The sequence below is a fragment of the Recurvomyces mirabilis genome (genome assembly GCF_035927965.1).
Source record: "Recurvomyces mirabilis strain CCFEE 5264 chromosome Unknown scaffold_6, whole genome shotgun sequence".
Taxonomy (NCBI): Eukaryota; Fungi; Ascomycota; class Dothideomycetes; order Mycosphaerellales; family Teratosphaeriaceae; genus Recurvomyces; species Recurvomyces mirabilis.
The window spans coordinates 726,174-738,483 of NW_027041940.1; the positions used below are offsets into that span (position 1 = coordinate 726,174).

General features: G+C 53.0%; 6 protein-coding genes across 6 annotated transcripts; 2 read left to right on the forward strand and 4 right to left on the reverse strand.

Annotated features, from left to right (window-relative positions):
* Positions 1-797: 797 nt before the first annotated feature.
* Positions 798-2,240, reverse strand: CLG1 (cyclin-like protein; the record flags this gene model as incomplete). The annotated part of the gene is made up of 2 exons (XM_064835784.1): positions 798-1,677; positions 1,732-2,240. 2 exons carry the CDS (start codon positions 2,238-2,240, stop codon positions 798-800), a joined length of 1,389 nt encoding a protein of 462 aa, XP_064696834.1.
* Positions 2,241-5,558: 3,318 nt separating this feature from the next.
* zuo1 (Zuotin) lies at positions 5,559-7,053 on the reverse strand (the record flags this gene model as incomplete). Its single annotated transcript, XM_064835785.1, has 2 exons — positions 5,559-6,909; positions 7,046-7,053. The coding sequence occupies 2 exons, from the start codon at positions 7,051-7,053 to the stop codon at positions 5,559-5,561; spliced, it is 1,359 nt and encodes a 452-aa protein (XP_064696835.1).
* A 40-nt stretch (positions 7,054-7,093) lies between these two features.
* On the forward strand, positions 7,094-7,533 carry MZM1 (Mitochondrial zinc maintenance protein 1, mitochondrial; the record flags this gene model as incomplete). Its single annotated transcript, XM_064835786.1, has 2 exons — positions 7,094-7,196; positions 7,253-7,533. 2 exons carry the CDS (start codon positions 7,094-7,096, stop codon positions 7,531-7,533), a joined length of 384 nt encoding a protein of 127 aa, XP_064696836.1.
* A 660-nt stretch (positions 7,534-8,193) lies between these two features.
* On the forward strand, positions 8,194-8,832 carry LTS14_003082 (uncharacterized protein; the record flags this gene model as incomplete). Its single annotated transcript, XM_064835787.1, has 1 exon — positions 8,194-8,832. One exon carries the CDS (start codon positions 8,194-8,196, stop codon positions 8,830-8,832), a length of 639 nt encoding a protein of 212 aa, XP_064696837.1.
* Positions 8,833-10,204: 1,372 nt separating this feature from the next.
* Positions 10,205-10,634, reverse strand: LTS14_003083 (uncharacterized protein; the record flags this gene model as incomplete). Its single annotated transcript, XM_064835788.1, has 2 exons — positions 10,205-10,270; positions 10,365-10,634. The coding sequence occupies 2 exons, from the start codon at positions 10,632-10,634 to the stop codon at positions 10,205-10,207; spliced, it is 336 nt and encodes a 111-aa protein (XP_064696838.1).
* A 529-nt stretch (positions 10,635-11,163) lies between these two features.
* rpl13 (60S ribosomal protein L13) lies at positions 11,164-12,027 on the reverse strand (the record flags this gene model as incomplete). The annotated part of the gene is made up of 4 exons (XM_064835789.1): positions 11,164-11,577; positions 11,634-11,792; positions 11,881-11,927; positions 11,991-12,027. The coding sequence occupies 4 exons, from the start codon at positions 12,025-12,027 to the stop codon at positions 11,164-11,166; spliced, it is 657 nt and encodes a 218-aa protein (XP_064696839.1).
* Between the last annotated feature and the right edge of the window lie 283 nt (positions 12,028-12,310).

The following is a 12,310-nucleotide window of genomic DNA, read 5'->3' on the forward strand; positions in this document are numbered from 1 at the left end:
GGTCCACTTGAGATCCGGGGTGATCCCTTGCCATGGAGAGTTCACTCACAAGCACCTGAAAGTGAAAAGTGAATCTCATGCTCAGGAGACGATGCCTGCCAAAGATTGGTGGGCTCTATCCTATCATTAAATCAAGCTATCTGTCTTATCGTGCACCCGACCCATCCAACAAATCCCGGGGTGGTATGTGCAGACGACCAAGACCTAAGCGAAGGCGTCGGAGAAAAGGTCCCATATGTCTCACAGGACAGTAGCAAAAAAGCACATCTAGTCGCGAGCAGGCAGGCGAGCAGAACAAGCATAGTGTGCGCGCCCCCTTTCCAAACCCTTGCCGCTAAAACAATCCGCTATCCTCCATCGTCGAGGACGCAATGGCAATAGCCCCGTGTAATTCCGTATCCCACCTTTTTGAGTAAACGCCATGCTGTTACAAAATAAGCAGGAAAAGCAGGAAATTCGAGCTGTGCCCCTTTTTGTCCCATAACGCCTTGCTAAGTGAAGCATATCCCATTCCCGCATAAAATAACACTCCAAGAATAAATGAGCCAAGTAGGTAGTCCTCCATGTACGCGACCCAGAATCTATCGCAGGCAACGCTGCGCTTTACCGCAGGGCATAGAGCGTGCTGGGTGGCAAATCGCACGCCGGCTTTTGTCGTGATAAGTGAAGAAGCATGGCTAATGTTGTATGTGCATGTCCAAAGATGAATGCGCGCTAATAATCAATTTTTTGTGTCCGTTTCGGTGAGGCACTTTTGGTGTTGGGCGAGAGTTCAAGGTCCAGACAAGGTGAGTTGCTCAACCCATGACCGCCTGAGCCGAGTAGCCAGTGGCCATCGAGTAGGGGCGATAGTGGCTCTGGTAGGCACAAGCAGTGCAAGCGCAGTCATATCGATGAGCTGCATTCCACGCTGGTTGGTCCCAGGTAGATCCGTATGTCGGCATCTGATAGTAAGACGCGTGAGCGTTCTGCTGGTAGGTATACGCTGACTGACGAGCGCGCTCGTCAGCAGCACGCTGGTTGTAGGTATCCATTTCGGACAATCCAGCGTACCTGCCAGGTCGATTGTAGTAGTCGTCGTATGATGTGCGCCCGCTCATGGCCCACAAGTCGTTACCGTAAGCGGTGGTGCTGCCGTATTGAGATGACCGAGCCGAAGTCGCAGAGTCGTAACGAGACGGAGCGCCACTGTACGGTGTCGGGTAGGGGGAGAAGCGCTCACGATGCCCGCTGTGACGATGCACATTAGTGTCGAGGGGCGACAAGCGAGCGGGGGGCTGCTTGATGATGTCCTTGATCTGATAGTCCCTCCACGCGCGTAGCCACGCTTGCAAGCCATGAGGCGACTCAGGATCGACATGAAGACGCCACTCAATCATATCAAGCCACTTAGCCTCAAGCTGATTGAGCTCGGTAACCTTGATCGCGGTGACATCTGCCCACGACTTGTTGATGAAGGTGTTGTCATCTAAGAACTTGCTGCCTAGAATCAGACCCACGGCAAGAAGCCGATAGATCTGGTTCTCATTGGTCGTCACCGTCTCCGGGAAGCGCGCGATGCGATCGTTGAGATAATGCAAGCTGAGCATGATCGTGGATGACGGTAGTCTCGTGGCGGAGAGTACCTGATGCACCCATTTGCGGAAGGAGGGCGGGCTTGTCATCTTGTGATGGAAGCTTCGAGTCACGTCAACATCTGCCACACAGATAGGGGAGCAGTGAAGGGCATACATTGTCATGGTGGCCTCCGTGACAAAGTCCGTCATTCTCTCCATCTCGTAGTCGAGCTTGGCAGACACACCGCCTGTCGCTTTCGCCTCCTTGACCGCCTGACGTTGCTGCTCGCGCGCTACTGCATCCTGCTGTTGCTGCTGTACTCTGCGTTGATAGTCATCAGCAAAGGACGCACGGTCGTTGATCCTCAGCGGTGGCAAAATCGGTGCGCCGATCGGCTCGTAATGCTCGTAGTAGCTTGAGATTGGTGGCAGGTTGTTGGCAGTCTGGTAGCCCCCTTGCGAGTAGGAGTAACCTGGCGGTCCAGGCGCAATAGCGGGCTGCATGTAATCCTGCTGCGGCTGGTAGTCATACGTGCTGTCTTGACGAAGTTGGCTGAGACCCTGGTGCGGCGCATACGGATCCTGGTTGTGATACATGTTGCTGTAACTGTATCCCGAACCAGAGTCTGGAGGTGTGATTGGCAATGCGCTGGCCGATGGCCGTGTACCGTAGAAGGCTGGCATGTTGGAGAGAAAGCAAGAAGGAGAAGAAACGACGTGCAAGCACGACCTGCGATGGGTCAGTCTCAGTCACTGATGAAGTATGATGGTGGATGATGGTGATGTACCGTTTCTTGCTCTTCACGCACTGACAAACAGGCGCTAGACCTACTGACTGCCGTTCATGCGTTGGGTGTGGTGTGCAAAAGATGTCGAGATGGATGTCTTGATTGATTTGTGTGTTTTGCTTGCTTGCGCAAGATCTTGATGCTCAGTCAAAGATGGGGAAGTGTTGTCGTTTGACGAGTGAAGTGAGGTTGGCGCAAGCTTCGAAAGTGGTGTTGCTGCCTTGTTCGCGTTCGCAACAATAGACTTATGCGCGATGCACCTGCTTATAGCTGGACGGCTAACTTAATAGGTCCTAGGTATGTGTGAGGCGAGGTGGTGATAAAAGTCGGTGATTCGTGTCTCGTGGCGTGCGAGTCGCGAGGTCGGAAGATGCGGCGGCGCGGTGACGTTGAACAGCTATTCGCAAACAATCACTGTACTGCGCTCAAATGCGAATTCGAGCGAGCGGGCGGGAGGCGAATGTTTCCACCGTTTGTTGCCAGGAATGTCGGAGAGCGTGGTCGTGGCTTAGGACCCGAGGCGCAGTGCTGCTCATTCGGCGGACACGAGGAGAGGGTGGCGATTGTTGCGTTAATTTTGCTGTTCAACTGGGTGCCTGCCAGTGAATGCGAGGGAGGAGGATACTTTTTCGGGTTGGAAGAGAGTGTGGTCGAAGAAGAGTGGCCTGTTACTCGGGCTGACGACTCCTCGCGTGTTTCTGCCTTCCACTCTCCCAACCGGTCGGCTGACGCCGGGACCAAGGAGAATCAGGGAGCTCCGAAATTGGAAAGTTTTCACACACTCAGGGAGGCGGAAGTCGGGAGGAATGATGGCACAAGCATCCAACTCGTGGATGGGCACGGATATATACAGCGTAACAAGAAGGTGAAGACAACTTCGAGGACAAAAGCCGTGAAGCACAGTCAGGCCTGCAAAATTCTCACTCACCTTCTTCTTTCTTTCGCCAGAACGTCCGCTGGGACTTTGCCGAATCCGGTACGTCTGGTCATCGAGCGGAGGTACCTTGGTCGAATCACCGACCACTCTACTCACTTTACCTCCGCTCCGCCTTTCGCCTACGCATTTGCATAGGCTTAGATATTCAATCAGATGTGTCTGTAAAATTTCTGCTATACATGATACTTGGAAGACTGTCGGCCTGTGGTCTTGCTCCAACGCCCTGCTACGGATTGTCCATGCATGCCCGCGAGACAAAGAAAACAATGCAAGTCTCACACGCATCAGTCTGTGCTCGACAGCAATGTTTTGGGCGTCGCTGATCGTCTCGTCAACTTGCAGTCATCGCGCGGATGCATCGATCGAGACGGAGATGGGGGCGTTGGAACCATTAGCTCACGCAAGTCCATAATAATAAATAGAGTCAACAGCCGTCTAACCAAGCTTCTGAACCTTTGTACCTCGCAGGCTTTGCTGGATTCAAGACTTTGATTTCATAGTACTATTGCTGCCTTGGTCGCTGTATACTGATGCCTACTGACCATCTCATGTCTTGTCAGACGGCCGATGCAGCGTGTGACTGTTCTGCTCAAGCTAGCAGACGCCATCGTAGTCTTGCAGATGCCACGTTTCGGCCCGGTGTCCTGGTGGCGAGTTGGCGTCCACTCGAATCACGAGGTCAGCAGAATGAGGCGGATGTGATCGATTTGATTTCGATCCAGACGATTGCGAGCGCTGCAATCGTCATGCTTACCGGCTACTGCAAAGAGGTGGCAGGATCCTGTGCGGTATTGACGACCCGGATTGCTCTTGAACCATGGATGAGGGCGTCGCCATTCTAAGCTTCGAGGGTGTGACATCGGCTCTTTGAAAAACTCATTATAGATTGTCCAAAGAAGTCGTGAGACACTGCTCACTACTGCTGCCCTTATCGAAAGATGAGGACGATTGCCAAGAAAATGGCACCGTGGCCTAATGGTAAGGTAAGTGAATGAGCTCATAGCCTTCTACCTTCTTGAACAGGATCTGATCACGTGTCGTTAGGCGCCGTCTTCCGGTTAGGGACATGGCGGAGATTGCGGGTTCGAGTCCCGTCGGTGTCGTCGTCGTTATCATCGTTCTTTTGCCTCTGTAGCAGGCGTTATGGTTGTAGAGGCCATAATCTCAATTTTGGGAGATTCTTATCGTGTTTTGCTCCTGCGATCGATTGTATCATTGTTTGTGATGTTGCAAAGCCTCCTTACACTATTCATACAACGTTTCAGAGAATGCTAAAAGTGTTGGGTTGAAGATCGATCGATGTCGACGCCAAGCTGGTCAAATTCAGGGTATGAAGTCAGCAGTCTTCACGATGCGGAATCTGCACTTTGACCCGGCATTTCTAGACTGAACACCACACTTGTCACCCAAAAGCACAGCCATCTAATCCTCTTTGCAACCAAATCAACGTTGGGTCTTGAAAGCGGCGTATAACACCAGCCAACACCGCTCCGGCAGAACACGAACGCATGAAGAAGGCGTTTGTATGCCCAGTATTACAGCCTACCCACGCCCATAGACAGGCACGGTAGCTAAGTCAATAGCATGAAAACGTTGACCACCATCCTCTCTTTGTGAAACAGGTCAAGCTGCACACCCGTGGAAGTATTGAGGCATCAATCGCATCTGCAGCAACAACTTCCGAGCTAGTTGATAGTCCTCCAGCCAGCCAGATGGTTCTGATATACCTGCAGACTCCTAGCAGTTGATCTGGTCTCGACCATCTCTACTTGGCGACAACCTCAAACGAGCACCCGGAAGGGATGGATTCTCTGGTATCAGTATCGTTTCGTTCATTGTGACGTTGCCGTATCGATGGACGATATACCTTCTCAGCCCCCTGCCTGCACATCTGCCATACTCCGGAACGGTCGAGCTTGCTTTTCGACCACATTTCTGTGCGATTCCTGCCAAACGTAAGAACCTACAAAGCGGTCGACTGACTGGCACGAACGAAGTAGCATCACTGGAGACAAAACCGCTTCGCCCGTAGTGGGAGTCAATGCTATCACATGGCATATCAACCCGATCAACCACCATAAATGTTTATATCTGTGGTACATGAGTCCTACATGTATCACTCCCAGGCGAACTTGGTATATATTTTTTGGAGGTACTCTGCTGAGTATGTTTCCGAGTGAGCTCTATAATCTACCCTTCCATCTACACTACAGCACACAGCTCGGCCTCCGCACCTAGAAAAACCACTACTCCTCAAGCGAACTCAACTGATTTCGCTCAAGCAGCCAAACTCTTCATATCCCCCTCCTTGACCTTCCCAGCCTCAACCAACTTCTTCACCTCCTCGACAAAAATCGCCTTGATCTCACCCTTATCACTCTTCCCATTCAACCTACTAGTCACAACCGCCAACTCCTCATTATCCCACTTCAAAATCAACGCATCAGCATCATTCAACGCAGTATCGATCTCCTTCGGCCCGGCCTCGCCACCAACAAAATAGTTCCCATCTTTCACCGCACCACGCACAACCCTCTTATTCTTCTTGGCAGCATTCTTCGCCGCCTCCTTGGCCTTTTTACCCTCCTCACGCGAAGCCTTCTCAGCTACCTCCTTGTCCTTCGCCGCTTTCTCAGCCTCTGCTTTCTTCGCCGCTGCTTCCTCCTTGGCTCTGTTCTCTGCTGCCTCGCGCTCCACTTTCTTCGCGTTCTTCTGCTTACTGCTCTCGTGCCTGAACCGCTTGATTCGCTCGTCCTGGCCCATCACATCGTCTACCAGTACGCGCAGACGCTGCGAGTCCTCGACCTTGCGCTTCTTGCGTGCATTATTGTTCTTACGTTCTTGGTGACGCTTCTGGTCGCGGTTCTCGTTGTCGTCTGGTACCTCCTCGTCCAGATACTCAAAGGAGCGCCAGGAGTCGAAATTGTACCAGAAATTGTAGAACTCCTCCACTTCTTGCTTGGTGGACTTGTCATTACCCAACTGCGGTACGGGCTGAGATCGAGAGAAGCGGCCCTCAGCCTCGAACACAGGCGCCCATAACTTGTAGAAGTTGCCAGGTTTCTTCTGCACGTCTTTCTTGTTCGGTGGTTCCTTCTCCGCTCCTTCATCTACACTGTCGAATTGCCTGCGCTTGACAGGGTCTTGAAGGATGTCTGTAGCACGCTGAATACACTTGAAGAATTGATCGCCCTCATCTTTGCCGGACGCAGCCTTCTTGTCAGGATGATGGCGTAGCACCTTCTTCCTGTGCGCCCTCTTGATCTGCTCTTCAGTGGCCTTGTACCTGTACTTGCTTAACCCTAATACCGCATAATGATCCTGTGTCTTCCAGTCCTTGGCCTCGCGCTGCAGGAGCATGGGATCCTCGGCCTCGGAGATCTCGCCGGCATCTTCGTCTTCGGTCTTCTTCGTGCTGCGGAGCGCTTCGAGGCGTTCGTCTTCGCTGAAAGTGCGATGGTGGCGCTTGCGGCGGGCGTGGGCGAGGAAATGTGGGCCTACCGGTTCGAGGGAGCGGTTGGTGGGTTGGCTGAGTGAGGAAATGGCCTTGAAGTCCTTATCGGCGGACCAGTCAGGAGGTAGAGACGGCAAGGAGGCCTTAATCTGTATGGGAGCCATCTTCGCGGTACTGGGGAGTGGATGTGTTGGTAGAAGATAGAAGTGTGAGGCTGTAAATTGTTAGAATTTCTCTATGTGGCCCGTGCATCAGTGTCGCGATAGCGCGAACAAGGTTCGGGAGTGTCGACGACCAGGACTATTCTTACATGGCCATGCGAGTACTATAGACAGGAAGAATCCTTTCGAACTACTCCATGGCGACTCGCTTCCTCTCCCCTGCCGAGATCCAGTCCAACGCCTTTGCAGCGCGAGCGACGTATCGACATCTTGTCCGCGCGATCAACCTCTCCTTCAGAGGTACACCTCATCCCTTCATGCCCCCTCACATACATCAACTAACGAAACAACACCAGGCGACAGAGTAGTCTACCCCGCCGCCATCCAACAAGCCCGCGAAGGTTTCATCCAAAACCGCAAACTCGAATCCGGCAGCATCGAAGCCACACAAGCCATCGAGCACGCCCAGGGAGTCGCCCAGATATTGCGGGAGAACGTGGTGCAAGGTGCCAGCACGGGCGACGACAAGTATAAGTTGAGGTTCACTAAGTACACGCAACGGATGGACAATGCCAAGACCAAGGAGTTGAAGGGGACGACGAAGAGTTTTAAGGAAATCAAGAGCGCGCAGTTCTGAGGAGTGCATCCACTGGTGTATGCGAGAAGACGACCTCAAGATGGCTGTGCAACCTTACAGAAGAGCCTAGGGTTCGAGTGCCATAGATCACTCTATCTAGGCACCCTAGGGGTAACTGGTGCAACACTGGCAATGAAAGCCACATGTTACGGTGGTAGCATTGTTAGCCAGACGAGAGCTCGCCACCTGAAATGAAGAGCCTTAGAGCTGCCTCATGATGATGCGGGGAACGGCGGTGGTCGGTGAAGTACAAGACTGCAAGGCCCCATCAACCAGGGGGCTTGACGCGGTGCGTTGCTCTTCAGGACTTTGTAAGCATACTGTAATATCGACATCTGCTCGATACTATCTTGTACTCATAGTTTGACCCCAAATCATCCTGTACACCAACGAGTTCCATGGAGACAGCGGCCTTGGGCTTACTGCAGCTTTTATGCAGGGCTGCCTCAAGCTGTGTGGCTGAGCAGTTGTACAGGTACATCGTCAGGCTGAGGACACCCTTCGTCGAGCCTGTATGAGACCTCAACCTCGCCACTAGATTGTCCAACAACAATGACTGAGCTGCAATACGACGCTTTGCAGCACGCCGCTCTCTCTTCGTCCACGCCGTTCTGACCCATCAGTGCCGCACTCTGGCATTGCCGGGCCCCACTAAGCACGATGATACAGCATAAACCGCTACAAGACGCAAGGCAGCAGATTCGTCTCCTCAAACTGCTCTGGCCACAGGAACCAAGCGAGCACCTCGAACTCGAATCGTCCGTCCACAACATTGCCGACCAGCCTGTCTACAACGCCATCTCTTACACCTGGGGTCCTAAGCTGCCCGAAGCTCCAGTCATCTTGGATGGAAACCTCACCATACTACGCGATGATTGCCGCCATGCGCTGCGCTCTTGCCAAGAACGTGGGATCTCCGAGTACCTGTGGATCGACTACATCTGTATTAATCAATCTGATGATGTCGAGAAGAGTGCACAGGTTGCTATCATGGGCAGCATATTTCATAGAGCCGCCACCGTCCTGGTTTCTCCGAGGCCGTTGCCTCTATTTTCGATACCGGCTGATGTGCCGGAAGACCTGAGACAGTACTACGCCAATCTTAAGTCACGAGAGCAAGCCTGTCTCGATCACGAATCGACGCATGGGCCAGGCAGTAGTGCGAGAGATGTGTTTGGAGCTTTGTCCGGAGGCAAAGAAATGGACGCCCAGATCGTATCTCACGTGATGTGGAAACTCAGATCTAGTCGGTACTGGTGCCGTCTATGGATCTTGCAGGAAATTCTGCAGGCATCTTAGGTGGTAGTGTTATGGGAATCTCTTACGCTTGAGCTTGCACAACTTGACAGGACATACAAGGCGATCGAGAAGGCACGGGCTGATCCCCGCTGCCGTGAGAATCTCGTCATGAGTTTGCCCCCCTGGGAGACCGTGGCGACAATGGGAGTTGTACTGGATATATGGCATGCTCGTTCCAACACTGCAGTGCAGGAGTACAATACACTCCCGGATTTGCCACGCTACTTCCGACAACATCGGTGCTGCGACCCACGAGATCGGATCTATGGCTTACTCTCGCTCACGACTGCGATCTTATTCCGGACTATTCGTTGTCCAGGATAGAGCTGGCCCTGGTGCTCATACGCCCACCGTACGGAATGAGCGACTTCAAAAATGCCAAGCTCTTCCTGAGTGCTCTCGACCTAACAGACGTCGACATCAACGACGCTCTAAGAGAGTCTGCAGCTTGGCGTGTCCTTGATGGACGGGAGTTCCCATTGAACCAGTCGCCGGCCGTTCGATTGCTGCTCTCAAAAGAGCAGTACATACTTCCGCTGCACCTGCGGAGCACATCGTCAGACTTCGCGCCAAGCTGCACGCAGAGCTACTGCTGCGACTGCCAACCCTTCACCGTTGGCGATGACATGGCTCACGGGCCAAGGACCAGGATCCAAAGGGGGTGGACCGAATCGTGGCAGTCGCAAGTAGCATCGTACACGAGGGCGACAGCATCCTTTTGGAAATGTTATCCAATCGCTGGTCGCCAGCAGACATAGTGTTCCGAAGTGGCGGGTTCGTCGTACGGCCACGACTGGATGCGGCCAACCTTTACGACATAATTGGCCGATTTTGGTTTACCAACAGCGAAATGCTTCACGATCACAACGTAGGTACGGTTCGGGGCGCAGCGCTGTTCCTACTTGCTCCGTATGTGTTGAGCCTCTTGAGATGCTTAAAGCAGTCTATTTCACGCGAAATGGGCCGCCTATTCTCGCTTGGGGACAGTGGTTAGAAGAGCGACCTGTACGTGTGGGAAGCACATCGTTTGCCCGTCTGAAATGCGCCTCCGAACAGCAAGATCAATGGGAAGGAATAAGCTTCGGGACTACGATCCAGTGCACAGGATGCAAATTAGGCAAAAAATTCCATTGAGTCGGAATGTACCAGCTCTGTCATCTGCCGTCAGGACCTCGTCGGTCCTATCGTGTTGTACCATCATTCGGCACTCAAGTGCTAACACCATTATCCATAAGCCGAGCTACCATAGAACAGTCATTCGGTACGAGAAGCAGGCGTAGTACGCAACGACATCTGACCCTCTTGCATTTGCTGCTAGTATTGTTCCACACCTTCCACCACACGGCCAGTCTCTCACCCCATCCTCGCCGCACTAATCGAGCACATCTCTCCCAGCCTCCTTAGTAGCCCGCTCGAACACAGCATCACCATAGCAGATCTACAAGCACCAAAAGTGTCAGCAACATCAAGCATCTTCCGAACAGGAAATGTATTCGCAACAAATACAGCCACGAAAAAGCAAGTCTCCTTACCTTCCCAACCTTCTCAACCTCCTTCGCAGCCGTACCCTTTCCCTCCTTGCGCAATCCCACACAAGCGCCCGCCAGCAAGCGCATGGTAGGAACGTTGTGGAGATGGTCTTTGGGACCGTGGTCAGCGGGAACAGAGAAGGGTTCAATGGACTCCTTCTTAATCCTGCTTTCAGGGGACAGGTCATCTGTATCGGTACTAGCATCCAGCGTGTCGTAGCGCTTGCGACTGCCCAAATATGGGGACGATTTCGTACGAGGTGGTACCGGCATGATGCTCTGACCTGGCCAAATAAGCATGCGTAATTCCAGCCAATTTGTAGATGACTCCAGAAAGACTCTATCATTTGAGATATCTACGTGCCATGAGCTTTGGTGCGAGGAAAACCTTCGTTCCGGGTGTTTATTCAGGCGGCTGCGTCGCAGATGATTGCTCCTGATCTGTAACCTGCTTGCTGACTATGTAACGTTGTGTTATGCAGTAGTACGTGGCTGGCGCGCCCATCAGCGGTTTTGAGGCGAGGATCGCATGGTCTAGTGGCACCAGATGCTCATGGCATTGATTTGGCAGGGAAGGCTCTGACACGAGCGGAGTCGATCGATGTTGCAACGGGTAGGGTGAATAAGGAAGAAAGCAGATTTGTTGGAACAGGAGACAGCGGTAAAGCGTGAGGTACGCCACCGAGTGCCTTGCAGAAATGCCATTCGGTGATATCTGCATACATCGCACCCACGCACTGTCATGCTTGCGTGTGTCCCACAAGCACTACGATATGCTGGCGAACTGGGTATCATGACCCGTCTATTTCTTGCTACTCTCAGCCTCATCAGCCTTCGCCTTCGCCCGCTTCTCCCTCTTGCCAACAAGACGAGCCTCAGACCTAGCGTCACGCAGCTTCCTGTATGCCTTCTCCTCGCTCTGGAAGTCGGAGACCTTGCCCTCCTTGACAACGACCTTGTTGCTGATGGGCAGCAAGTTCTTGTTGACCATGTTGACGTGGCCTTCGTAGCCGGCCTGTTTGGCGGCGCTGGCCTCCTCGGCGGTGGAGTCGCCGGCTTTGGGTGCCTTGCTCTTGCGTGGGAAGACGACGAGACGCTCCTTGTAGGCCTTTAGACGCTCGACGTTGGCCTTGAGGGACTCCTCAGAAAGGTTCTGGCGGCGGGGGTCGACTGAGATACCGATTGTGGGCGCGAGCTTTCGGGGGATGCCGGCTTCCTGGAAGTCTGTGTGAGTACGTGTGCGTTTAATATATATGATAGATGTATGCATACCTTGAGCTCAGCAAGCGAGAAACCACGGCCAGCGCGCACACGACGGTTGTACTTGACAGTCGGGCAGCGTACCACAGGCCTCAATCGGTCGACAGGACGAGGAGCGAACTTGGCAGCCTTCTCCTGGCGCGCATTACGGCGCGACTTCTTCTTGCCGGGCTGTCATATTCATCGCAAGTCAGAAAACGTTCATGTCTTGTATGCACTGCAGGCGCCACTGCTCTCAGGGACATGAGAGGGGATTTACCTGGTCGAAGTGCACGCGGACACGGCGTTGCCAATCCTTGCGGAAATCTGTGATGGAAAGTTAGCCATTGTCGCAATTCGTGTAGATGGACTGGGAGGGTGAATGTGTACGGGTGCTGGGCAGCATCTGGTTGTGCTTGATCGCCATCTTGTCGGTATTTCGATATGTTTGTACAGCGGCGTGCTGATGTTGTTGTGACCTTCGTCGATTCGCTGGCCTGCGAGAGAAGTGGCTGTTCTCGATCAAAATTTGTGGGATGTGCTGGAAGTCTTGGCAGTTTCGGCCTCATGTATCTCCTAAGCCGATCGGCAGTCACGAAAAAACACGCTAGTATGTACAGACGCGACTTCCAAATCTACTCCACTCCAGCCATTGCAAGAGCATACTTCTCTTCTTGCCCATGCACTCGCCATATGTTGGATTGGCTCAT